Genomic DNA, 27477 nt, shown 5'->3' on the forward strand with positions numbered 1-27477 from the left:
AATAAAAATAATAAAGTAAGCAAACTCCTAAGTCATCACCATGTTGTAGTTATGATTCTAAGTGCTCTTACTTATATTAACTCAATTGTCTCTGCAGAAGGTGCAATATCCATAAGGTGCGTAATTTTAGCTCCATTTTATAGATAAGGAAGCTAAGGCATAGAGGTTGAATGACTGCCAATGCCCCACAGTAGGGGAGCTGGGATAGGCACTCATTTCAGCTGGCCGCAGAACTCACACTCTTAACCACTATCCTGAACAACCTCTTTCATGTGGCCACTGCTGTGGCAAAAAGAAATCCTTTTATTCCTCATCCTTGAATCATCGAGTGACAACATTTGATAATATGAATAATTTTAAAAGCACCCAGAAAAAAAAAATAGATGTCAGGAGAGCTATCTAAGAGAATAGGCCCTGAAGATGTACCTTGGTAAAGGTACATTGAAAAGAGCCAGGCCCTAACTGGTTTGGCTCAGTGGATAGAGCACTGGCCTGCAGACTGAAAGGTCCCAGGTTCGATTCCAGTCAAGGGCATGTGCCTTGGTTGTGGGCATATCCCCAGTAGGAGGTGTGCAGGAGGCAGCTGATCGATGTTTCTCTGTCATTAATGTTTCTAATTCTCTATCCCTCTCTCTTCCTCTGTAAAAAAATCAATAAAATATATATATTTTTTTTTAAAAAAAGAAAAGAGCCAGAGGAGTTGATTCCAGTCTATTGAGGTCAAGAAGTACCTCCCCAGTAGACAGTCTGGGTAATGAGCCACTCAGAATTTACATAAAGGTAAGGAAGAGATTAAATAGAAGACACTTTTCAAAATGCTTCTCTTCTTTGTGAAAAATTTTCTAGACTGACCTGCTGAGTGGGTAGCTTTCATCACTGCTCATCTTTGCTTTGGCAGGAATACTTCAAAGATGAGGTCACATATTTTTCTTTTGATTGAATGTCAAAAGTTTCTCTAAGGCTGTATTTTCCTGTATTACAATGAACCTGTTTAGTCATCTTGCTGGGATAGGCTGGCCAAATTAAAAGTTTTGAATTACAATGGTTAGGGGGAGAAAGAGGCCAATAAAGAAAGAAAAGAGACTTGTCATTTAGCAATTTGTAATTATAATTACAATTTCTATTTCTCAGCCTTCATGGCCAACTTCAAAGGACAACTTCTTTAAGACAAAACTAACTCATTTACCTCTCATAGCAAAATCAACCCACTTACCTCTCTTGGGCATAATTCCATTATGATATCTGTCATTTGTATTATAGTCATTACTTAATGTGTCTCTAAATAATACATTCTTGTAGATGGGAGACTATGTCTTATTCAGTTTTTAATCTTGAGCGAAAAGTGTTTGGCAAAGAGAAGAAATCAGCAAATGTCAACTGAATGAGTTTATAATTGACCATTAATAAAGGTGATAAGCCCTAACCAGTTTGGCTCAGTGGATAGAGTGTCAGCCTGCAGACTGAATGGTCTTGGGTTTGGTTCTGGTCAAGGGCATGTACCTTGGTTGCAGGCTCAATCCCCAGTAGGAGGCGTGCAGGAGGCAGCTGATCAATGTTTCTCTCTCATCGATGTTTCTAACTCTCTATCCCTCTCCCTTCTTCTCTGTAAAAATAAATAAAATATATTTAAAAATAAAAAATAAAGGTGATAAATATGTTCATTAGATTTTGACTGTGCCCCAGTGGGATCCTAGCTTTTCTAATGATACTTCAGATATCTGCAGATTGCTGCAGGTACTCTTGTCTTGCCATCAACCAAAGAGTAGCAGACCAGAGTAATGTTATATCCTTCCAGAAATATAGCAGAACTCAGAATTAATGCTACCTGAGGTACTTATCAGAGCTTAGATTATAGGTTACAGAGTGGCAAAACTGCTTCTAGCTTCTTTGCCCAGATGCAAAGATACAAGAGCATCCCTACTCCTTTGAGATCATTGATGCCACCTCAGTTATATTTTCAATTACTTAGCTAGGGCCTATATTTTCTACTTTAATATCACCATTTATCAATCCCAGAGAAGGCAATTCCTTCTTCTTCTTTTCCATGTGTACTTGTAAGATAAAAAGAAGCAGTATCTATAATTATCAGAACAATATTCCTGTCCAGTTCTCTAATGGGTTAGATCTTCCTGTATAATCCCTGATGGTCCTCTTCTAGCCTGCCTCGATTCTATAAGTGTTCAGGTTTAGTCTTTAGGTGTGGGCTCTGAGCCTGCGATGGGAGAAGAGTTTTGTCACATTTTCCTGTTTCTGCAAAGGTTTGCCAAATGTCAGTCATTTGCATATCACTTTCATACTCTTTCTCATATTTGCATGCTACTGGTACATTATTATTGTCTCAATAATAATTGTCTTTAAATTGATTCATTATTTACTCAAATAAATATGGCCTTATTCTACACAATTCTATCTAATAAAGAGGGAATGTGCAAATTGACTGTCATGCTGTCACAAAGATGGCGGCGACCACAGCAGAGGCGGTACTTCTAAAACACAAGATGGCTGCACCCACAGCGGAGGCCGAGTTCCTGTAACGAGCTTTAAGGAGCAATCAGCAGGGACCTAAGGCTGTGTGGTGCTGGTCCAGGGCAGGAGACCTCAGGCCACGCCCCCCGCCCCAGCGCCAGGCTGGGGGACCTCAGGCTGTGCCCCCGGCCTGGCAGGGCTTGACGGGGGGCCTCAGGCCTCATCCCCCTCCCAGGACCAGGCCAGGGGACCTAAGGCTAAGCCCTCTGCCTGGCCAAGCTTGACAAGGGTGGGGCTGGCTGGGTTAGGATCTCACCCAGTGGGGGTGGGGCCAGCCAGGTCTGGGTCTTGCACGATTTTGAGGTGCTTCGGGTGGGTGGGGACTTAACTCTGGGTCCTGCGGTGCGCCCCAGACTCTGACAGGAGGAAGAGTTTCATATACATTTTACTAATTTTCTTTCATCTCTAATACTTCTTTTATAGAGAAAGGGCAAATAGCAATTGTATATATTAAAAGAGAAACATGCAAATTAGCTGTCCCTCCACTATGCTGAAGCAACGTCCACAAGTCACACCCACAACCCACACCCACCAGCCAATCTGAGTGACTATGCAAATTATCTGACAAAGATGGTGGTTAATTTGCATACACAGGTGTCAAGTGCCCCAGGAGGTGTTGGCAGCCGTGGCTCCGGGCTCCCGAGTCTTTCGCCGGCCCCAGGAGGCAAGCCCATGGGCTCCCAGGACTTTCTTTAACCATCACTCTGCGACAAAGATGGCAACGCCTATAGTGGCCAGGGCGGGACTACTGAAACCTGGAGGAGCTAGAATGCAGAAAGCCTCTGTCTGTTCATGTTAGAATGAGAGGAGTGGCTCATTTGCCCTCACTTTTTGAGGGCAATAAGTTTTTATTGCCCCAGCAACACGAGCCCAGCATCTGGCCCAGCTGCATGGAGGGAGGGGGGGAAGGGGCCTCCAGCTAGAATATGCTTCAAGGAATGCCCAGAGACTGCACCCCGGCCGGGCAGAGGGAGGGAAGGGATGGGCCTCAGGCCAGAGTCCGCGACGAGGAACACTGGGCTCACAGAGTCTGCCACCAGGGATGCCCAGTGTCCACACCCCGGCCAGGCAGAGGAGGGGTCCTTGGGCCAGAGTCCACGGCAAGGGATTCCGGGCTTGCTGCGATGCCAGCCCAGAGTCCGCACTGAAGGAGGGGAGGAGAGGGCCCTGGGGCTGGAGTCCATGGTGAGGGATGCCGGGCTCACTGTGACACCAGCCCAGAGTCGGCACCGAAGGAGAAGAGGGGAGGGGCCTGGAGCTGGAGTCCCTGGTGAGGAATTCTGGGCTTGCAGCGACGTGTTCAGCTTTAGAAGTTATTTACTTACTGATAGTTAGTAAATAACTTCTAAAGCTGAACATGTGTGCTTCGCTGGGTTAAGAGAGGGGAGGGCAGGGGCCTTGCCAGAGTCTGCACCCCGGCTGGGAGGAGGGAGGAGAGGGGAGGAGCCTTGGGCTGGAGTCTGAGCTGAAGGAGGGGAGGGCAGGGGCCTCTGGCCAGAGTCCACATTGAGGGATGCTGGCATCCTTGCAGGCTGGGCTAAGGGACCCCCCCCCCCGCCCCCACCCCGCTGCATGAATTTCATGCATCAGGCTACTAGTATTAAAATATTTCCTCTAATCCCTTTTAATGTGCAAGAATTTTGTGCACTGGGCCACTAGTATTGTCTATAAAAAATCACAGGTTTGAATCTTATAATCCTACTAGAGGCCCGGTGCATGGATTTGTGCACTGGTGGGGGCCGTGGCCCGTGGGGATTGGCCTGCTGTGGGAGTGCCACTTATCCTGGTCAGCCAAATGGCTGTGGACCCGCCCTCTGAGTGGATGTTCCCACTGTGGGAGCACACTGACCACCAGGGGGAAGCTCCTGCTTTGAGTGTCTGCCCCCTGGTGGTCAGTGCACATCATAGTGACTGGTCAACTGGTTGTTCTAGTCGTTCTGCCATTCGTTCACTGGGCTTTTATATATATAGATGAAATAGATATTCATTATATACCCCCAGTGGTTCTCATGCCATGAAGTTTCTGGGTCCAAAATTCTGATCTATCAGTATTTGTTTGTTCATTATATAAATTTCTTTTTGTGTTGTTTATTATTTATTCCTTATTGTTCCTTTTCTATTTTCTTCTACATGTCCTGTTTTAGATGTTCTTTGTATGCATTACAGATTACTTCTTTTATAAATGGAGATTATAGGTTTATGTACAGATGTGTGCAAAGAGCCCTAACAGACCAAGTCTGCATTCTAGCTCCTCCAGGTTTCAGTAGTCACTCAAAGCCTCTGTCTGTTCATGCTAGAATGAGAGGAGTGGCTCATTTGCCCTCACTTTTTGAGAATCATTGAGATATGAAGCACATGAACCCAACATATGGTATTAGTTCATTTACAAAGAAAAACTATTTCAGAACATCTAGGTAATAAACTGGGGAATATATGAAAAAGTAGTCACTGTAGTGTAATTCTGACTTTTTAAAATCAAGATATAAAGTCAATCATCAATGAGCTTTTATTGACAGTATTTTGTCAAATTCTTTATAGAAAACCATATTCAAATGTTACCAAATGTAATATGAGCTAACCATAAATTCTAGAGTTAAAAAACACACACATTCTAAACAAATGGAAGAATGTACCGTGTTCATGGATTAGTAGAATCAACATCATTAAAATTTCCATACTACCCAAAGCAATTTATAGATTTAATGTAATCCCCATTAAAGTACCAAGAGCATATTTTAAAGACCTAGAACAAACTCTCCAAAAATTCATCTGGAATAAAAAAGGACCCCAAAAAACCACAGCAATTCTGAGAAAAAAGACCAAAGTTGGAAGGATCACAATACCAGATATCAAGCTATATTACAAAGCCATGATTCTTAAAACTGCCTGGTACTGGCACAAGAACAGACATATAGAGCAATGGAACAGAACAGAGAACCCAGAAATAGACCCAAGGCACTATGTCCAATCAATATTGCACAAAGAAGGCAAGAGCATACAATGGAATCAAGACAGTCTCTTCAATAAATGGTGCAGGGAAATTTGGTCAGATATGTGCAAAAAAATGAAACTAGATAACCAACTTACACCAAACACAAAAACAAACTTTAAATGGTTAAAGGACTTAAATGTAAGATGGGAAACCATAAAAACCTTAGAAGAGCATTATGCTAAGTGAAATAAGCCAGTCAATGAAGGAAAAATGATCTCACTCATTTCTGGATAATAAAGACCATTATAAACTTATGAACAAAAATAGATACAGAGGCAGAGCTGCCTCAAAGAGACTGTCAAACTACAGCAGGAAGGCTGAGGAGGGTGGGAGAGCAGGAGGTGGGTGGGTAAGAGATCAACCAAAGGACTTGTATGCATGCATATAAGCATAACCAATGGACATAAGACACTTGGGGGTAGGGGAGGCCAGGGGATTGTCAAGGGCGGGGGGGAAAAAAAGGAGACATATGTAATACTCTTTGTAATACTTTAAGCAATAAAAAAAAACACAAAAAAAAACCTTAGAAGACTCCTTGGGAGCAAAATATCAGACATATATTGAAGCAATATCTTTACCGACACAACTCCTAGGGCAATGGAAACTAAGAAGAAAATAAACAAATGGGACTACATTAAAATAAAAAAACTTCTGCACAACAAAAGAAACCATCAACAAAACAACAAGAAAGCCCACTGCATGGGAAAACATATTTGCCAATGCTATCTCAGATAAGGGTTTACTCTCCAAAATTTTCAGGGAACTCGTGCAACTTAACAAAAGAAGATAAACAATCCAATTAAAAAAAATGGACAGAGGACTAAGTAGACGCTTTTGAAAGAGGTCATACAGAAGGCTGAGAAACATATGAAAATTGCTCAAAGTCACTAATCATCTGAGATGCAAATCAAAACAACAGTAAGGTACCATCTCACACCTGTAAGAATGGCTATCACCAACAAATCAACAAACGACAAGTGGTGGCGATGATGTGGAGAAAAAGAAACCCTCGTGCACTGCTTGTGGGAATACAGACTGGTTCAGCCACTATGAAAAACAGTATTAGAGTTTCATCAAAAAGTTAAAAATGGAACTTCCATTTGACCCAGTTATCCCACTTCTAGGAATATATCCCAAGAAACCAGAAACCCCAATCAGAAAGGTTATATGCACCACTATGTTCATAGCAGCACAATTTACCATAGCTAAGATTTAGAAACAGCCTAAGTGCCCATCAGCAGATTAGTGGATTAGAAATCTGTGGTACATCTACACAATGGAATACTACACTGCTATAAAAAAGAAGGAACTTTTACCATTTGCAACAGTATGGATGGAACTGGAGAGCATTATGCTAAGCAAAATAAGCCAGTTGAAGAAAGATAAATATCACATGATCTCACTCATATGTGGGATATAATGATCGACATAAACTGATGAACCAAAATGGATCCAGAGACAAGGTGGCACTGAGCAGACTGTCCAACCTTGGGGAGAAGGCAGGGGAGGAAGAGGTTAGAGATCAACCAAAGGACTTGTATGCATGCATATTAGCATGACCAATGGACACAGATACTGGAGTGGTGGGGGCTTGCCCTCAGGGATGGGGGTTAATTGGGAAAAAGGGAGACATGTAATACTTTAAACAATTAAAAAAAAATAATTACTCATCAAAAATTTTTTTTTTTAAAGTAAAAACAAAAAACAACAACACATCCTATGCCAAAACTATGTGAAATTGAGATTCCAGTCTTCAAGTTCTGTTTGTTTTTAATACACGACTCTCTCTCAAAAGGCCACCAATACGAAGCAGAAGAACAAGTTCCTTGAAACCATGGATGATTGCCCTTTTTGTTGCAGCTGTTGTGTTGGTTCTAGCAATAATCATCGGTCTCCTTGTTTATTTTTTGGCATTTGGTAAGAACCTATCTCATTGCATTTTTTTTTAAATTTTAAATATCCACTCACTTATTTCAAAACTTTAATAATTTTTAATATTTTAGAATACAATTTTCATTGCAACAATGATTTGCTTAAATGTGTACATACTTTGCATAATGTAATGTTGATTTGCATGAATTTATCTACATTTTGGAAATTATAATCTTTTATGTGTAAAAATGCTTCTAGCATTAAAATTTGACTTGGTTCACATAATACTTTTTCTTGACCAATGCCATAAATTTATATCCTATGTTATCTTATGATTTTATATTCTCAATATGATTTACTGAGAATAAAAAATTATTTTAGTAGCAATTCTAAATTCAAGGTCAACTTGTGTCAGGACACATTTGAAAATTACATTGACTAAGAGATTGTGCAATCTTCAAAAAGGAAGAGAGAAGTGTTGGCCACAGCTACTGAATTAATTCTCAGGAGTTCATCAATTATGGGATGTTTTTGCATGCCATTCCCTCTATTTCCATTATTTATGTAGCTCATATGAACTAAAGAGAAACCATGCATATTTGTTCTCCCTTCCAGATCAGAAAAAGGTGCACTATTTCCAAACCTCCTTCCAGATCCCCAGTATTGAATATCATCCGGATTTTTCAGTAGAGCACTCAAAAATTAGGACTGACCTGAAACAAAAAATCAATGATGAGGTAAGTCTAAGTTTTGCTGGCATCATTTCTACCTGACAATACTGTTAGGGAGAAAGAGGTTAAAATAAAATAAGAGGTGAGTTGAGAACACACCAAATTACATCTATGTTAGGTTTGCCAGATAAAATACAGAATGCCCAGCTGAATTTTAATTTCACATCTTCCTGAAAATATACTCCATTCAACATGCTTATACTAAAAAGCATTTATTGTTTATCTAAAATTAAAGTTTAACTCTATTTTTATTTGCTACTCCTGGCAACTCTAATCAACATTGTCTCAGGTACACTGGAGAAAGGGTGATTGCACCAAAGACTGAACAACATAAGCTAAACAAAAAGAAAAAAAAATAGCTTTAGTACAAAAAATAGCATATTTGGAAATATAAGTCAATCATTCAGGCACAAACAACATTACCATATATCATTAAATATACACCTACCGTATGTATGATCCTAATACATTTCCCTAATAATTAGGCAATTATATTGAACATTTGTTCTTAAAAATAGAGCATAGAAACACATAGACTTCCACTGAAGACTTCAAGTGTATATACAGCTTCTACTGAGCCAAGCATTGGCGAAAGATAAAAGATCATTCTTGCCAGGTTCAGAAGTATTTCTTTAGCCATTTCCCAACCAAAATCAGAAAACAATGAAATGAATTGAAATATGCAATTAAATGGCATTGGCAGGGTACTGAATATTTTATTACAGGAATAAATATACTGAATTGGAGACAGTCTAAGCTTTGAAGTCAGAACATCTATGTTCAATCGGCTTCTCGACTTTGGGAAGCTACTTGACCCCTCAAGGTTTCCACTTTCAAAATAATGATAATCACACCCACCTCTGACTTATTCTGAGAATCAGTTTATGTTGCAAATAAAAAGTATGAAAATCAATGTCTGAATGAAGGTTAGTATCTGTTTCTTGTGTTCTTTTCACACACCTCTGCCTTGTGACATTATTATTATTTTATATGTCTAGGTTTCTCTGGATTTGTGAAGGGCTAAATCGACTTATTCTTATAATTCTGGTGCCTGTCACAGTGTCTGCCACATGGTAGGATCATAAAAATACTCATCAAACAAATGACTAGGGAATAAAGAATTTACTAGTAGTGGCCCTGTCCTCTAGAATACAAATAGTGACCACATAGGAGAAGGATCATAATTGAGAAGTATAGTACAGAAGTACAGTAATTTAGACCAGGAGTTGGCATTTTTTTTTTGGTAAAAAGCCAGATAAGTGCCCATCAGCAGATGAGTGGATTAAAAAGCTGTGGTACATCTACACAATGGAATACTATGCTGTGGTAAAAAAGAAGGAAAACTTGCCATTTGCAACAGCATGGATGAAACTGGAGAGCATTATGCTAAGTGAAATAAGCCAGTCAGAGAAAGATAAATACCACATGATCTCACTCATTTGTGGAATATAGAGAACAACATAGACTAATGAACAGGGACAGACCCAAAGACAAAGAAACAGCCATCAGACTATCAACCCCCAGAGAGAAAGTAGGGAAGGGTGGGGGTAAGGGGAAGAGATCAACCAAAGGACTTGTATGCATGCATATAAGCCAAACCAATGGACATGGACAACAGGGGGATGAGAGTATGAGTGCAGGGGCAGGGGTGGGGGAAGGTTGGGGGTTAATGGGGGGATGAGGACATATTTGTAATACCTTAACCAATAAAGAAATTTTAAAAAAAAGCCAGATAGTTTCAGCTTTGCAGGCCATACAGTCCTTCTGAAGCAATTCAGATCTGTCTTTGTAGTGATACTGCACCAGAGACTATATGTCAGCCAAGCAGTGTGGCTGCAGCCCAGGAAAACTTGATTCTGGATGCTAAAAGTTAAATTTTGTAAAAATTTTTAGCGGGCACAAAACATTACTCTTTTTATGATTTTTTTTCAACTATTAAAATAATATGAAGACCACTCTTAGATGATGGGCCCACAAAAACGAGTGGCTGGCTGATTTTTCCTATAGGCTATAACTTGCTGATCCCTGATTTAGACTGCGAGTTTCAGTTCTAGCAAACATTGTCCCAGAAGAAATGACTAAAATCAGTACCTAAAATGAAATTTAGAGATGTCTTTTGGAGTTCAATAATCTAGACTGTTTATAATCTAGACTGCTTACATTGCCATGGGAAATAACATGGTTCACAAAACTGTAATTTAAAGGAAACAACAACAAAATAATGAGATAGAAAGAGAATGGAAATAGGCAGAGAACTTATAGTAAAATTTATAAAAATCGATGTAGAAATCTGGAAGTACATATGCCCAAAATGAAAATTACAGGTTCTCTGCAGTGATTTAGAAGCTATTTTAATGCTTTTCATTATGCTTTTTTGCTAGCTTTTTATAACTTTTTACAATGAATATGTATTAGGTTTTGTCATATAAATGTACATGTGTGTATATAAAACTATATCCTTAGAAAAACAAATTTTCTATCATTGTTAAAGGAAAACACCTGGTCATTGTTTTTCTTAATAACTTGAATTTTCTTTTTTTAATAACTTGATTTTTCAATAACTGTATGCTTACCATCCTATCTAATAGGATATGATATGGTGCCTCACCAGAGGAAATGTCATAAATCAGATGAGTGAAAAGCCCTTGTTCAGCACATGTCTAGTTTCACATTTTGACAGCTCTTTTCTCTTCTGATTTGAGGAAATAATTATTGAGACTCAGGTTCACTTAAGATTTGACACATGATCTGTCATTTTTTCTGAAAAGCCAGATTGATGAGTCAATGCTAGTGTATAGGTTAGTGCAACCACAGATTCTGTAACAATCTGTGGTTTTAGTATGAAATAATTTCTTCTAGGAATTAGTATTACACAGAAATTATGCCACAAAAGTCTAAAATGACACACAAATAGCATAGTCTTATTCTGTTATTATTTCATGATTTTTCTTGCTGAGTATATTCATTTTAAAGAAGTACCCAAAATATATATATTCTTTTCCTCTCCCCCATTTATCACAGAATCAAAATATGGCCTAAAAAGTTTCAGAAAAGCCTAAAAGACTGATTCTTTAATCACCTCCATGAGGAAGATAACTGAACTTGAATGACAGAGGATTTTAAGTCCTTATGTAGCAAGTTTTCAAAGAACCTCCATCTTTGTACCTCCAACTCTGTGCATATTTTATATTGGCTGTTGAAACAGCTAGCTTCATTCAACTCTATATCAGCCATCTTTAACCATGTGACAATTCGTTTAAATATCAACATCTAATTACTAGGAAGATCTTTCTGATAACAGGATTATGCCCCAGTGAGCTTACTGGGTGGGGATAGGTGTAAAGCAAAACAGAATAAATGCTATTTGAATCACTGCAGGTTTTATACAAACTTTTTTGTGTTCTATTGAAATGTGTGAAATTCATAATTAACAAAGTTCTATGCTGTGTGTTGTTTGTTTTTTCTTTTCTCAGATTGATAAGATATTTCAAAATTCCAGTTTAAATCATCATTACATCGAGTCTCATGTTGTCAACTTTAGGTAATCATAACTAATCAATTTGTATAATGAAAAGGCAATTTTGTTTTATTTAGTTATTCTTCATTTATTTGCTTTGTTGGCAGGATATGAAAATCTTAGATAGCTCAGCTTACATGGCTCAGTGGTTGAGCATTGACCTATGAACCAGGAAGTTACGGTTTGATTCCTGGTCCGGGCACAGGCCTGGGTTTCAGGCTTGATCCCCAGTAGTGGATGAGCAGGAGGCAGCCAATCAATGATTCTCTCCCATCATTGATGTTTCTATCTCTCTCCCTCTACCTTCCTCTCCGAAATAAATAAAAATATATATTTAAAAAATCTTAGATATATCAAGAGCAAAAATAATTTCATATTACTATGTTTAATTGTTATTCCTCTTCTACAGAGTACCTAGAGGGGACACTTTCTTGATTTGGGTAGAGATTAAATACATTCTTCTGGTTGTTCTTTTAAAGACTTGCATTTCTGCCCAGGCCCGATGGCTCAGTTGGTTGAGCACAGTCCTGTGCACTGAAGGGTCACTGGTTTGATTCCCCATCTGGGCACATACCCAGATTTTGGGTTTCATACTCCCATTAGGGTGTCTACAGAGGCAACCAATGGATGTTTCTCTCTCACATCAATGTTTTTCTCTTTCTCCCTCTGTACCTTCCTCTCTCTTAAAAAAAAAAAAAACATATTTTGGACAGAAAAAAGATTGTGGGTCTGATTCTGGTAGGGCACATACCTAGGTTGTGAGTTCAACCCCCAGTTGGGGCACGTGCAGGAGGCAACCTATTGATGTTTCTCCTTACATTTCTCTCTCACACACACACTCTTCCTCACTCTCTCTATAAAAACCAATGAAAACATATCTGCTCATGAGGATTAAAAAAAAAAGACTTGCCCTTCACTTAAAGATTCTCACAATCATTAAATACTTTTACTTAATTTTTTTAAAATATATTTTTATTGATTTCAGAGAAGAAGGGAGAGAGAGAGAAACATTAATAATGAGAGAGAATAATTGATCAGCTACCTCCTGCACACCCCCTATTGGGGATCGACCCTGCAACCTGGGCATATGCCCTGACCGGAAATCGAACATGTGACCTCATTCCTGGGTCCATGATCAACTGCTATGTCACACCTGGCTGGGCTTAATTTTTAAATTTTACTTAAATTTTAAGCATAAACAGATGTGAATTTTTAAAAATTAAGAAAAAATATATGTAGACAGAGTTGAAGAATTTAACAAGTACTTTTGATTTATTTTCCCAGAAAAAAAAATTCCAAAACTCTAGAATTTTACTCTCCCCTCCATAAATATGAAACACTTTTACGAACAGGGAATAATTTATGTATTAACACGTATATGATAAAAGAAAGGGAAAAATCTATGATAAAATATTTATGTTGTATTTTTAAAGATATAAGTAACATTTAAATAATAAGGTATAAAATAATAATTATGGCTATGACTTCACTTATTTATTCTGGTGTTTTTGTTTTCCAGGTCAAGTGATGATGGATTGAAAACAGATGTATTGCTTAAATTTCACTTTCTTCCTAACAATGCAGAAACAGTAAAAAGTCAAGCTGCTAACATTTTGCATCAGAAGTTAAAATTAAATGAAAGCTTCTTGAAGATAGATACTTCATTGCTTTATCTTAAAGGTAAGAAATACCATTTTTCTCTCCATGCTATAGTTCACAATTTTACTATCTTCTCATCTACAGAGAAAGGATCTTTATTTCACCATAAAATGAAAATGCTTTTCATTTTTAAGTCTCTCATTTACTTGATAATAAGCAAAAACCCAATCAACACCAAAATATTCCTTTGATTAATATGGAAATAATTAAGACAGAATAATTATGTAATAATTATATAATAACACAAATATAATAGCAATTCCTCCTTTTTTGAAAGAGAGATATTAGTATAATTGTTTGAATTAAACATGGATATGATTTAAAAAAAAAAAAAACCTATACTCTGCTACTGTGCCATGAGAAGACTACCTTGTGTTACTTCTTTATAGCCACACCCAAACCCTCTGCCCATCTGTAGCCCCTGGAAACCCTAATCCATTCTCCATCTATCTATACTAATAAAAGGGTAATATGCAAATTAGACCGGATAGACCAGACATCTTCTGATAGTCTAGTCCTCCTTATGGACAAAGCCATGGTAGCAGGGGTAGAGGCAGAGGTGGTTAGGGGTGATCAGGCTGGCAGGCAGAGGCAGTTAGAGGCGATCAGGCAGGTAGGCAGTCAGGTGAGTGGTTAGGAGCCAGCAGTTCCAGATTGGAGAGGGTGCAGGCCAGGCTGAGGGATTCCCACCCCCCCCCCCCCCATGCACAAATTTCACACACCGGCCTCTAGTGTAATTATATTATTTCATGAATGTTACATAAATGGAATCATACACTTTATATCCTTTTGAGATTGTTATTATCGGCAAAACCTAATTCTAAGGGACTTACTCTAATAAACTCCCTACCCATAGTAATCTGCAGATGAATTTTATGTTCTCGGTTAGAGTCTGACTTACATTAAAGACTCCTTAATTTGCAGGTTTACTAAAATTTCACACAGCTTTCATTGTAGCAAAATATGGGTCTAGATTGCTCCTTATGCTATCTGGCATAAGGAGAAATTCATGTAATTGTGGGGAACAACTGAGCATGCTTTGCTTTCTATTTTACTTCATGATAAAAATGACTAACATATTTGAGGATTTGTTAGGATATTGGTGGATTTTGATTCCACAGGGAGCATCTGTGGACCAACCCTCGATGCCAGCTGTCTAAGATTCTTGAATGGCTTTACAGTAACACTACTGTGTGAATGAGGATGGAGGAGAACAGTGTCCAAACATATTAGTATATATGTAAAAGTGGTCTTAGGTTCTTTTCAGTTTCACTTATATTTTAATAAATTGGCATGGCATTAATCCGCCTTCATGGCAAAAAATAGCATCCTCTCTGCCAATGTTTTTATAACAATGAACCAGTATTTTCCTACAGTCCACATTTAGTAAGCATGAAGAGTTTAATTTATATCTAAACTACCCCTTTTCGTAGGATTTTATTCTATTGCCTTTAAATTAAGTATTTCCTAACTAATTCAGTTTCTTCCAAATAGAAATATTCATGTCATGCAGGTACAGTGTTTTAAATGATAATTGAAATTGCTGAGCAATCATCTTGTATTTTTTCCAGATATAAATAAAATACAAGCAGAGCACATTCTGAACAGTGGTAAGTTCAAAAATATCTGAGATGTTTTATAGATCAAATAATAAAACTTAAAAACACTTTTAAGAGTTTCTTGCTCTAGCCAGTTTGGCTCAGTGGATAGACCATTGGCCTGCGGACTAAAGGGTCCTGGCTTTGATTCCAGTGAAAGACACATTCCCCAGTTGTGGGCTCGATCCCAGTAGGGGGCGTGCAGGAGGCAGCCTATTAAATGATTCTCATAATTGATGTTTCAATCTCTCTCAACCTTTCCCTTTCTCTAAAATCAATTAAAAAGAGAGAGAGAGAAGAGTTTCTCTACTCCCATCTTTACTATTTCCAAAAGTATATGATATCTCTAAATGGATACATGATTTAACTCTCCTCAAGGGAAAATTGGGAATTCATGTCACATGGGTTCTTTGGAAATAACTTGCTCTTCTTTATAGAAGGATTCACTGATGACTTCTTTTAAAGAGTTCCCTTTCATTTTATCTAATTTATTTTTATTTGGTTCACTTTGTTAAAGTAGAAAATTTGTTTAGAAGTAAATGACATCCACTAACTTTAATATGTAAACTTAGATATTTATACTAAGTTATGTAATGGTTTTAATATTAGACAAGTATTTAAATAAAATAGTACAAATAGTATTTTTTTCCTGCAATAATTAGTATACATTTCACAATCAAAACCATCAAATATCATGGGGGTAAATGCTGCACCTAAGAACATGATCCCAAAATATAAGAAAAAAAAATAAGTGAAATTGCTTTAAATACATCAGGGAGGGTATTAAATATTTTATGTTTTAAGTTAACCATTTTTAGTATAAATTATTATTCTATCATGTAATTTTGATTAAATTTTAAGGCCAGGCAAACCTATGAATGTTCCCATATTTTACTATGTGCCAAATATACTTATACACATTGATAACTCTAGAAATAATCATCTTATTCTCTTATGACAGGTTGTGGTTTAGGGAGGGAGTCTCCATCCATGGAAAAAATTGCTAATGGTTATATTGCAAAGAAAGCTGATTGGCCATGGCAAGCTAGCCTGCAAATGGATGGCACCCACTATTGTGGTGCCTCTTTGATTAGCGAGGAGTGGCTCCTGACTGCAGCGCATTGCTTTGACACGTAAGTCCTCCGTCTGTACCCACAGGGTCACCAATGTCACTTCTTTTTCTCACCTTCACTTGCTATAATTCGTATCCCTTTTTCATCAATCATCTTAGGCCTCCCAATAGTATTCGTGATTCTTCTGGTAGGCTTAGAAAAAGTGACAATTACTGAATAGTACAAAAAATTAGAGTATCTTCAGCTTTAACTGAATATATATTCCCCAGCAATCTCAATTTTAACTAAGAATAAGCCAACACTGTCAAAATTTAAACACACTCGCCAGTTTTTCTGAGATATATTGTGGATTTTTTAAAAACTCTGCTAATAATATCTCAACCCACAAACTTACATCTGATTATCCCATGAACTTACATCTGATTTTCCCACATGGATATCTTTGGTGCTCTACTTTTATTATTTATATACTCATTGAAGATTTAACATCTGGGACACTTGGAGAAAATAAAGAGATATAGTAGCTCTAGCGAAATTCACATAAAATGTGACAATATTCTGGATAAAATTTAACCTAAAAGAAAGGATGAGAAAACACTGAACCAATTGTGGCTCTAATCTCTCTCTCTCTCTCTCTCTCTCTCTCTCTCTCTCTCTCTCTCTCTCTCCCTCCCCTCCCCTCCCTTTCTCTCTTTCTAAGTATACATACATACATTTAAATAACTATGCATGGACATAGTGATATGTATATGTATGTATACAATATCTCTAATTTTTATTCAACTATATTTTCTTCAAAAAATAGCGATAATCCATTGGTTTCTTTAAAAAAAAAATACAAACTCCCCCTGGAAGAGTATACTTTAAGCTACATGAGGATGGGGGGATTTGTCATCAGCGAAATCAATGCAAAACAGCTCTAGGGGAGCAGCCTTAAATGAGAAGGTGGAAGGATCCCCATCTACTATCACCCTTCTCCCACCCTATGCCCCCTGCTCATCCAGAGTCCTGGGTAAATTTAGATCAGAAATGAACCAACAATAATCCTTCTAATCTGTGATCAGTTACAAAAACCCCAAACTCTGGACGGCTAGTTTTGGAACCACGCTAAGCCCTCCGCTAATGAGAAGAAGGGTGCAGTCAATCGTCCTTCATGAGAACTATGCTGCCCATAAGCACGAAGACGACATCGCGGTGGTGAGGCTCTCCGCTCCCGTCCTGTTTTCCGAAGACGTGCACAGAGTCTGCCTCCCGGATCCTGCATTTGAAGTCTTGCCTAAGAGTAAAGTGTTTGTCACCGGATGGGGAGCACTGAAAGTAAAAGGTGAGTATCTCAGTAAAAAAACAAAAACCTCCATCTGAGAGGAAATATGAAATAAGACACCAAGTCAAAATACAGAAAATAAGAGATTAAACCATTATGTCCCATGAAAAATATGGCCGAAACAACAAACAAAGACCAGATATTGTGACTTATGAAAACTTTGGCTATTACTATTACACAGTATTTATGTTTATTATATTCTTTAGGGGTTTCTCTAAAAACTAGTTATAACTTTTCAAACATAATTAAAGCATATTTTTTCATATGATTTTTTTTTCTTTCATTGCTCTTTCAGATGTAAAGATTCTGTTATGGCTACATAATTCTTAAAGTATGTTATTTGTGAGTAGTAGTAATGTATCATAAACAGAACTAGTCTTAAGAGAGCAATTTGAATGACATTCCTGATGCTGAATATTAAATGGGGCCTTCTGATCCATGTATCTATAAAACAGTTTTTTGAGTTTGAGAGTTTATGAAGTTGACAAGTATGATATTTTACTATGCTTAATAATATATAATAAACTGCTGATAGACATTTAAATAATGATGTAAGTTTCCAGTTCTGTTAAGCTGCACTCTTTACATATGGTTTAATCAGTCCTTGACTTTCTGATTCTCGTTCCAGGCTCTTATTATGAAGTTGTAGTCTTATTATGTTCTTGCTCAAAGTACAGCTTTTATCTACCGAGTCTTCATCAGTTGATTTTTATAGATATCTGCTCTCTTTCAATATGCACTCTAAAATTCTCAGTGTATCACAGGTTGATACACTGTTTTTATAACCTGAGAGTCCTTTTCCTCATTACTAAGGGATTGGCCTTGTTATATAGGGTATGGTGATAAGTATAAAGGAGAATTAAATGATTTGGAATTAGGCAAACTGCTTACTGATTGGAGAAGAAATATATAGCATCGACCACTAGGGCAGGACCATGACGCCACCTCTAGAACCTAATTAAACTTAACATCCCCCTTTCCAGAGTTGTAGTTTCGGAGTGATTTGTGAGTTCATCATGAATCATTCAATGCCCAAAAGTGTGCAGAATACTGCGTACTGACCTATCTATTGTTATAAGTTGCATCCTTTAAAAAAAACCTTTATTGTTGAAAATATTACACAGGTCTTTTTTATGAAGCAATAATATTTTATCTATTTGGTATTGAAGTTAATTCCTGATAGTAAAGTCTTGCTCTGTACTGCTTTTTCTAAAGGATTCTCAATTCCCAATATAAGTGTGTCATTTGAAGAGTGATAATCCAGATTTCCTGTAAATTAGGTAAACTGTGACAGATTTTCCCAGGTAGTGATAAATGCCCTGACTTTTTAATCTCCATTTAGCTAAGTGATCATTGCAAGACTCATAGCCAAGTGATCTTTGGTTTATTCATCTAAAAAAAAAATCCATATTTATCTTTGGTAATTGTGACAAGTATGAAGTAAGACAGTGGAAATAAGCATGCCAAGGGTGATAGCTAACACATAGAAAACAAAAGAGCATCCAGGAAATATAACTTGACTCCGAAGCGCTGTCATCAAGCCCAGAGCCCAACTTCTAGACCAGTGGTTCTCAACCTTCCTAATGCCGCGACCCTTTAATACAGTTCCTCATGTTGTGGTGACCCCCAACCATAAAATTATTTTTGTTGCTACTTCATAAATGTAATTTTGCTACTGTTATGAATCATAATGTAAATATCTGATATGCAGGATGTATTTTCATTGTTACAAATTGAACATAATTAAAGCATAGTGATTAATCACAAAAACAATATGTAATTATATATTGTGAAATATTTATTTCTAATTACAAATAAATGAAATTTTGTCTTGAAGCATGGTGTAGCATGGGTAACAGTCTTAATATAACAACAGTAAACTACATTCTACATTTTGCACAATATGTATAAAAAGCCAACTTCAGTCAGTGCGAAGGTTGAGATTGCTTCTTTCTCACCAGATCAGAAATTCTCAGGGCAGTCTTTGCAAGAGCACAACGAAGATCATCTTCCACAACAAGTCTACTTCTGTATTTAGACTTGATAACCAACAAGCTTGAAAACCCTGTTTCATAAAGATATGTTGTTGGAAATGGAAGAAGAAGGCGCAACACAGTCTCAGATAGAACAGGATGTTACTGCAAACACTTGATCCAGAATTTTGTAACTGGCATTGTAGAGAAATCAGTTCTCGCTGCATCGTTGTTAGTAAGTTCAATGAACTCCTCTTGTGCTGTCTCAGGAACATCTTCAACTTTGACTGTGAATGGGCTCTGGCAAGTGCAAATGGGGGGTCAGGTAGATTTGGGAAGTACAATGAAATTTTGTCTGCAAGCATGTGCAAGTGTTCTTTCACAGAAATTATCATCGTAATCCTTTTGTCTGGTTCAATGTCATGTTCCTCAAAGAAAGCAGATAAGGTAGGCAATATGTACATTTTATTTTCATCCATTTTTTTTTTTTTTTTTTGCCAAAGCTGAAGTTTCATTTGGAATGATATGATCTTTTCAGACAAATCGAGGCATGTTGCATTTGGTCCTTGCAGTGATAAATTTAACTCATTCAAGATGGGAAAGATGTCAACCAAGTAAGCTATTTTTTGCAGTTCACTTTTATCACCGAAAAGTGCTTTGAACTGCTTTCTTGCTTTCTGATTAAAAAATGTTTTGAGTTCATCACGAAGCTCAAAAACACGTTTTAAAATTTTTCCTCTCGACAACCATCTCACTTCAGTGGGAAATAGCAGAGCATTGTTCGGCGCATCCAACTTGTTGCACAGTTGTGAAAACAGTCGACTGTTTAAAGTGCTTGCCTTTACAAAATTGACACAACTTATGACGCTTTTCATCACTTCTTGTAACTCTTGTGGCAGCGTCTTCGTTGCTAATATTTGCCAATGAATCATAGAGTGAGTTCCGATGACTTTTGGTGACTCATTCAGTACCAAACGTTGAAATCCATATTGACATCCTAGCATAGCTGGAGCACCATCAAACCTTTTCCCAAGAGATCTTATGATCTTTCAGAAATGAACCAACTGTGTCAAATACATCACATGCAGTAGTTGTCGTTTCAAGAGTTTTCCAAAAAAGAAACTCATCCTTAAAGTCACCATCATTAATATATCTGTGAACAGTTTGCAACATCTGTAGATTCATCAAGCTGGATACTAAATATTGGAAGTGGAGCAGATTTAATTTCCTGGATTACCTGATCAAGAGTATCAGCAGACATGTCATCTATTCTTCTGTGGACAGTGTCATTAGATAAGGAAATTGCACTCAATTTCGTAGCAAATTCGTCTCCGATCATAACTCGAATAATGTCTTTGGCCACTAGCAACAGTAAATCCTCAGCAATGGTGTGAGGTTTCATAGCTCTGGTGATTCTGAGTGCCACCAAATATGAAGCTTCAACGGCTGCTACATTTTGTTTATGGTACTTGCCACCAGTGTCAAGTCTGGCTTTCTTGAGTCCATCAGCTTTGCTTCTAAAATAGTTGGTATCCTTGCCGGCAAAGCTCGGATGCTTGCTATCAAAATGGCGTTTTAGTTTGTTTAACTTCATAGATTCGGCTGATAGAACTTCACAACAAATAACACATTGCGGTTTCTCAATTCCGGCTGTAATTATTGAGGTAAAACCATACCGTAAAAAATCCTCACTATATTTTCTTTTCTTAACGTTCCTCTCTACATGGTCCATTGTCATGGGAGGGTATGCTAATGAAAATAATATATAACAATAGCTTTAATAATACAAAAGATGATACATGGCATAGTTCAGTCAATACAGTTCATTAAAGTTTCCTATGATTTACCATTCTCTGTGTTGTTGTTTTTTACACACCTATTACTATCACAAGGGGGCAGTATTCACATCAACCACAGCTGAATATAAAAAGACAGATCAGCATCCAGATTAAGTTCCCATGGGACAGATATTTTTTTTTTGCAGTAGTTGATGATTTTACAGTACATGATTTTACATTTACCCAGTAATTATAATTCATGAAGTGTCATTTTTACCTTCAATACTGCTGCTTTCAACACAGTAGCTGCTTTTAACAGAGTAGCTGCTTTCAACACAGCAACTGCTTTCTACACAGTAGCTGCTCTCTACACATGTGTGACTGGTCCGCATAAGTACATTATGGCACCAACCCTGTCACATACACCTGTATTTGTACAGGGTGTATGTGATGGGGTTGGCGCGATGATGTCATCACGCCGGGTACTCATATGTAGGCGTATCTGCATGTGGACAGACCCGCCTGGAGACAGATAGAGGAGCAGTGTCTCGGTTCCTAAGACCATCGAAAATATGTGTTTTCTGATGGTCTTCGGTGACCCCTGTGAAAGGGTCGTTCAACTCCCAAAGGGTCGCGACCCACAGGTTGAGAACCGCTGGTCTAGACATATATTTTATCATTAATCTATCCTTTGCAAGACATAATTAACTATTATAAATACAAGAATTTGGAAATTCTTCACTTATTTACTTTTTTCTTCTGTAGGTCCTTTTCCCAATACTCTTCGACAAGTTGAGGTAGAGATCATAAGTAATGACAGATGTAATGAAGTTCATGTATATGGTGGTGCTGTGTCATCAGGAATGATATGTGCTGGATTCTTGGAAGGAAAACTCGATGCCTGTGAGGTAAGACTAGACACAAATCCACAAAAATGAATCTCTTGAATGGAGATGAGCTCACTGTCCATAAGTCCATGTCACTTCATGGGTCTCCATAAAATTAAGTTGTGCAGGAGAGAGCAGAGTATAAAAAGAGGGAAAGGATGAACCATAAGAAATACTCCTATTATTGTCTCCATGCATATGTAAAAAATGACCACCAGATGCACATTAGTGCTCTAATTAGAGAAAAGAAGTGGCAGCAGTTAAAAGAAACTAAGTCAGGAAGCCACACAATCATTGCTTCAATCCATAATTATAATTGATAGTTACATATCTAATCCCTACTAGTTGTAAGGCATTGTGAGATGGGATTGGCAGTAGTGTCGTTTTATGGGTGCTTGAGCCATTGACCTTAAATAGTACATCCAGAGAGAATTATGCAATTAAAAAAAATTCTTAATCATTAAAAATTTAAAGAGAATATCACTTTTATTTTTTCCCCTTTTTAAAATTTATTGGGGTAACACTGGTTAACAAAATTATACAGGTTTCAGATGCACAATTTCAAAACATATCACCCGTACACTGTATTATGTGCTCACTACCCCAAGTCAAATCCCTCTCCATTATTTATTCCTCCTATGGTCTCCTCCACCTCCCCTAACCTTCCCTCATGCTGGCAATCACCACCCTGTTGTCCCTGTCTATGAGTTTATTCTCTTTTTTTTTTTTCTTTTTTGCTCAATCTCTCTACCTCTCCCACCCAGCCTCCCAACTCCAACCCCTTCAACCGCTGTCAGCCTGTTCTCTGTTTATGAGTCTGCCTCAATTTTGCTTGTTAATTCATTTTGCTCATTAGATTCCACATATGATTGAAAACATATGGTACTTGTCTTTCTCTGACTGGCTTAGTTCACTTAGCATAATGCTCTCCAAGTCCATCCATGCTGCCACTTTTAAAGTCTGGTTATATAAAAGAAGAAAAATAAATATCAAAATTAATAAAGATTTTTACCTATAGCATTTGAAACTGAGCCCAACATTTCATAATGCTTGAAGGATTAGGAATGGCTTTGAGATTTTTACACATGAGTGCTTTTTTTATATGCAAAGTTGCCACCATTGATCTGCTATTGGTAATAAGTATTCATTCACTTATTCATTCACTTTTTTTGTGAATTGCAAGGTACTATGGCAATTATTGAAGGAAACATAAACACTTAAAAAAGCAGGACTCCATGATGAATTTACAATCTCATAACAGCACATAAGTACATAACTAAAAGCAGTGGACAAAAGACAAGGATTTGGCTACATTTTCTGGAATGCAAGGTCTCCTTCTACTAGTTTTAATTCTTTTTTTTCTTTTTTTAAAAATATATTTTATTGATTTTTTTTACAGAGAGGAAGAGTGAGGGATAGAGAGTTAGAAAAATCGATGAGAGAGAAACATCGATCAGCTGCCTCCTGCACACCTCCTACTGGGGATGTGCCTGCAACCAAGTTACATGCCCTTGAACGGAATCGAACCTGAGACGCTACAGTCCGCAGGCTGATGCTCTATCCACTGAGTCAAACCTGTTAGGGCTAGTTTTAATTCTTAAGAAGCAGAAACAACATGTATGCTTCAAGATAGAACTGGATCACATGAGTTTTAAGGAAGAACACAAAAAAGTCTATAATTAGGATAGACTCAAATCCACAAAAATGAATCTGTTGAATAGAAAGTTATATTTGAGTTTATAAGAAAGCAGATTTCCTCTTTCTATTGGTCCATGCTTCCTTCACCACTAGCACACTGAGGACCTAAGTTAGGATGTGGGCTAACTTAGGAAAGGAGCTAAGGAGCTGTCGAGGATAGCTTTTGGTAGACCAAGGTTTTCACACTCCCTCTACTGTGCACTGAAATGTACTAAAAGACATGTTAAGGGAAGAGAGCTAAAGTGACAAGTCTCTGGGACCCCATTCCTACTTCAAACAAGACCATTTCTCTTATTTAAAAAAAAATCTGTAAGGAACTTCCACATAATACTTTTTTGGAATGAATAGGTTCATTGCTAAAAGATAAGTACAAATCAGTTGTCCAATTCTAAGGTTAAAGATATCAAGAAAGTCTTGAAGGCTAGGGATTCCATCTTAGTTTGGAAGCAAAATCATTTGTGTAATAAGTGGTGCACATTGGTTTGGAGTGCTCTTTGCATATCTTCTTCCTCTCAAACCTACTGCTACACAGTAATACAGTGCCCAGGACACCTATCAGCTGGTGAGAGTGGAATAAGGTGAGATTTAAACTCAAAGCAAGAGATTATTCTACATAACAGAGTTAGGAGAGTTTTCATTGTAGAGGTGGTGTTTAGTTGAAGCTTAAGGTATCATTTATGTAAGAATTGGATGCCTAAATTTAGATACAGTTTGCACTCTCTATTTAGATAGAGCAAAAATAAAAAACTATACAAGAGTAAAACTGAAACATTATCTTTATTATCATCATCTTTCAGGTGAAGATATTCATAGAGGTAAGCAGACATAATAAGATATAAGTAATAACACAATTATTATATTAATACTAATAGTAAGTAAAAATAGAATTAGTTTTACATACTTCAAAATATTAATTTATTAGATATTAAGTTGCTGATTAACTGTCATTGTGACCCTCATTTATTACATTGACAATATTTCTCTTCTTCTCTAGGGTGATTCTGGGGGACCTCTGGTTATAGCACGTGATAGAAACATCTGGTATATTATCGGAATAGTAAGCTGGGGAATAGACTGTGGTAAAGAAAACAATCCTGGAATTTATACAAAAGTGACTCATTATCGGGACTGGATTAAATCTAAAACTACTATCTAATGCAACAACCATCTACCTCCAAGTGAAAATGTCATGTGTGGTGTCTAGGAAATTGTGTCCAGTATGTGTTTGCCACGTATGCTGTCATTGAGGTCAAGATGCAAATAAGCATGATCTGACAACTCTCCCCTTAGATGTGAGGAAAAAGACAGGCTTTCTTTCACATAAAGAAGTATTTTGCTGACCGTGAACATATAAGAAACTGTCATCTCCTCAAAGATCCACCATTGCTGCTGTGTCTCTGATGACCTCCTTGTTCACCTTTCTATCCCTACTATACGCTTCTCAGTTTAGCATAATCCAGCAGTTTAAGCAGGTAAGTAGCAATTGGCTAAGCATTCTCTATTTTTTCCCGCTGACAGATCACACTGTCCTTCCCCTGACTCCACAGTTTTTAACCTTCCTCATCAAATAGTTCTCATTAGGAATCTGTAGGTCCATGTACTAGGCAAATCAAGGTGATTAGTTTTTTGGCGAATGCTAACACAAATGATGGAGGGGCATTAGACATGAAGCCAGGACTTAAGAGATGGCACTACTGTGAGTTCTTTCCCCATTGCCCTCAGATGCATGTTTTACCTCTCTTTGAAATTTGAAGAAAAACTGTCATTTACATTTACACCCAGATTTTAATTTCTTTAAACAACTACACTAATCTTTACTTTTGAACAATAACAAAATATTTGAATCAGACAGCAAGAGAACTGAAAATATTGCCTAGCACTGGACTTTGTTTTACACTATGTAAGAATGCCTTTTGATATTCAGAAAAGAAAAGAAAAGTTTCTTGGCCTTTTCACTGAGAAGAGGAGGCAAGGACTGAGTAAGAATGAGCGTCTTCCCTCTCTAACAATGGGAGAAGTTCCGATCTTAGTGTAAATTTACTGTTCAGTTCTGTTTAATAATTTCTTAATACAGTTTATTTTCTAAAAACAGTTATTTTCAATCAATTTCAGAACAATTAAGGAACCCGCAGAATAAGTCAATGTAAATTAGATATTCATAAATAATTTAAACAAGAAGCCAGTATAAAATTAGACATTCATGGATACTTTGATGCAAGATTTTGGGAAATACCTTACTATACAATATTTCAATTTTATGTTTAAAAGTTAGGCATTATTGGAAAAATGATATTTATAGAAAAACTTAACAATCAAGAAAGCATCTTTGAAATGGTTTAATTCTTTACCTAGGTCATTTTCATATATATTTAAATGCATTTTTGTGGCACTGTACATGGCAACCTGACATGAGTAATATTCAACAAAAGTTTTTCTGTGCATCTAAACTTTTGTTTACCCATTCTTTTTATAATTAATTAATTTAGTTAATGAAATAACTGCCAATGCTAAGAATTTTTGTGTTCTTTTTTTTGTTTTATATCAAGGGAGAGTCTCTCTTGCACTGCATGATATTATGTTATATACATTAAAATATATTTATAATAATAAAGTCAAACTCATTCTTTTTGGTCATCACCATACTGCAGGGTTTCTCGTTCTTGGTACCACAGACATTTTGTCAGAGATAAATCTTCGGGAGATGTGTTACATGGAGGGCTGGCAGCTATCCTCTATTTTGTAGAAGGTTTAGTAGCATTCCTTCTTTCTATACACTGGATGCTAGCAGTAACCCTACCAAGTTGCAGCAAACAAAAATGAATCCAGACATTGAAAAATGTCCCTTGAGTGGCAAAATCACCCTCAGTTGAGAACCATGGTCATGGGATCAATAGCTAAAAGAAAAATTTCACTGTTAAAAATCTTGCACCATAATTTTCTTACATGAGTTTGGGAATATCTTTCTCCTCCTCATTTTTTTAAATTGATTTTTTAGAGAGAGAGAAAAAAAAAAACACATCCATCAGATTGAGGGATAGAACACGCAACCTGGATATGTGCCCTGACCAGGAACTGAAGCCATCACCTTTTGGTGTTCAGGATGATGCTCCAACCAACTGAGTCACACCAGCCAGGGCTCTTCTCCCTCTTTTTATAATGCTGATGCATTGAGGATGCTGACAGACCATCATGATCTCATATCTAAACAATTCTAGATAAATTAAGATCATTTGGAAACTGGACCTGGCTGGAGGAAGGAGGCTGTTTGAAGTTTGAACTGCTATGGGCAAATAATTCATCTGTCTATCTGTCTATACAACCACCTATGGAGAGACTTATATAGAGAGAAATCTATATCTTATATAATAAAATGCTAATATGCAAATTGACCTTAATGACCAGTTGCTATGATGCACACTGACCACCAGGGGGAAGACACTCAATGCAGGATCTGCCCCCTGGTGGTTAGTGTGCTCCCATAGGGGGATCTCACTCAGCCACAAGCTGGGCTGACAGCTGCGAGTGCAGTGGTGGTGGTGGGAGCCTCTCCCACCTCCTTGGCAGCTCTAAGGATGTTTGACTGTGGCTCCCCAAGGGGGAGCGGGCCTAAGCCATCATTCAGACATCCCTCGAGGGCTCTCAGGCTGTCAGAGGGATGTCCGACTTCCAGCTTAGTCCTGATCCCCAGGGAGTGGGCTTAAGCTGGTGGGTGGATATCCCCTGAGGTCTCCTGGGCTGCCAGAGGGATGTCTGACTGTTAACTTAGGCCTGATCCCCCAGGGAGTGGGCCTAAGCTGGCTGGTGGATATCCCCCAAGGGGTCCAGAACTGTGAGAGGATGCAGTCCGAG

At 37.6% G+C, this 27477-nt stretch overlaps 1 protein-coding gene across 1 annotated transcript in view; it reads left to right on the forward strand.

Moving 5' to 3' along the window:
• Nucleotides 1-26239, forward strand: part of LOC132227343 (transmembrane protease serine 11G-like) — a 46014-nt gene extending 19775 nt beyond the window's left edge. The window contains exons 2-10 of the mRNA XM_059682304.1: nucleotides 7314-7435; nucleotides 8006-8127; nucleotides 11595-11662; nucleotides 13158-13318; nucleotides 14869-14907; nucleotides 15857-16028; nucleotides 17033-17292; nucleotides 21809-21951; nucleotides 24623-26239. Coding sequence (XP_059538287.1) covers nucleotides 7314-7435; nucleotides 8006-8127; nucleotides 11595-11662; nucleotides 13158-13318; nucleotides 14869-14907; nucleotides 15857-16028; nucleotides 17033-17292; nucleotides 21809-21951; nucleotides 24623-24784 — 1249 coding nt within the window. The 3' untranslated portion in view covers nucleotides 24785-26239. The remainder of the gene's footprint in view (nucleotides 1-7313; nucleotides 7436-8005; nucleotides 8128-11594; nucleotides 11663-13157; nucleotides 13319-14868; nucleotides 14908-15856; nucleotides 16029-17032; nucleotides 17293-21808; nucleotides 21952-24622) is intronic.
• The last annotated feature ends 1238 nt before the right edge of the window (nucleotides 26240-27477 follow it).

This window comes from Myotis daubentonii, chromosome 1 (assembly GCF_963259705.1).
Source record: "Myotis daubentonii chromosome 1, mMyoDau2.1, whole genome shotgun sequence".
Classification (NCBI taxonomy): domain Eukaryota; kingdom Metazoa; phylum Chordata; class Mammalia; order Chiroptera; family Vespertilionidae; genus Myotis; species Myotis daubentonii.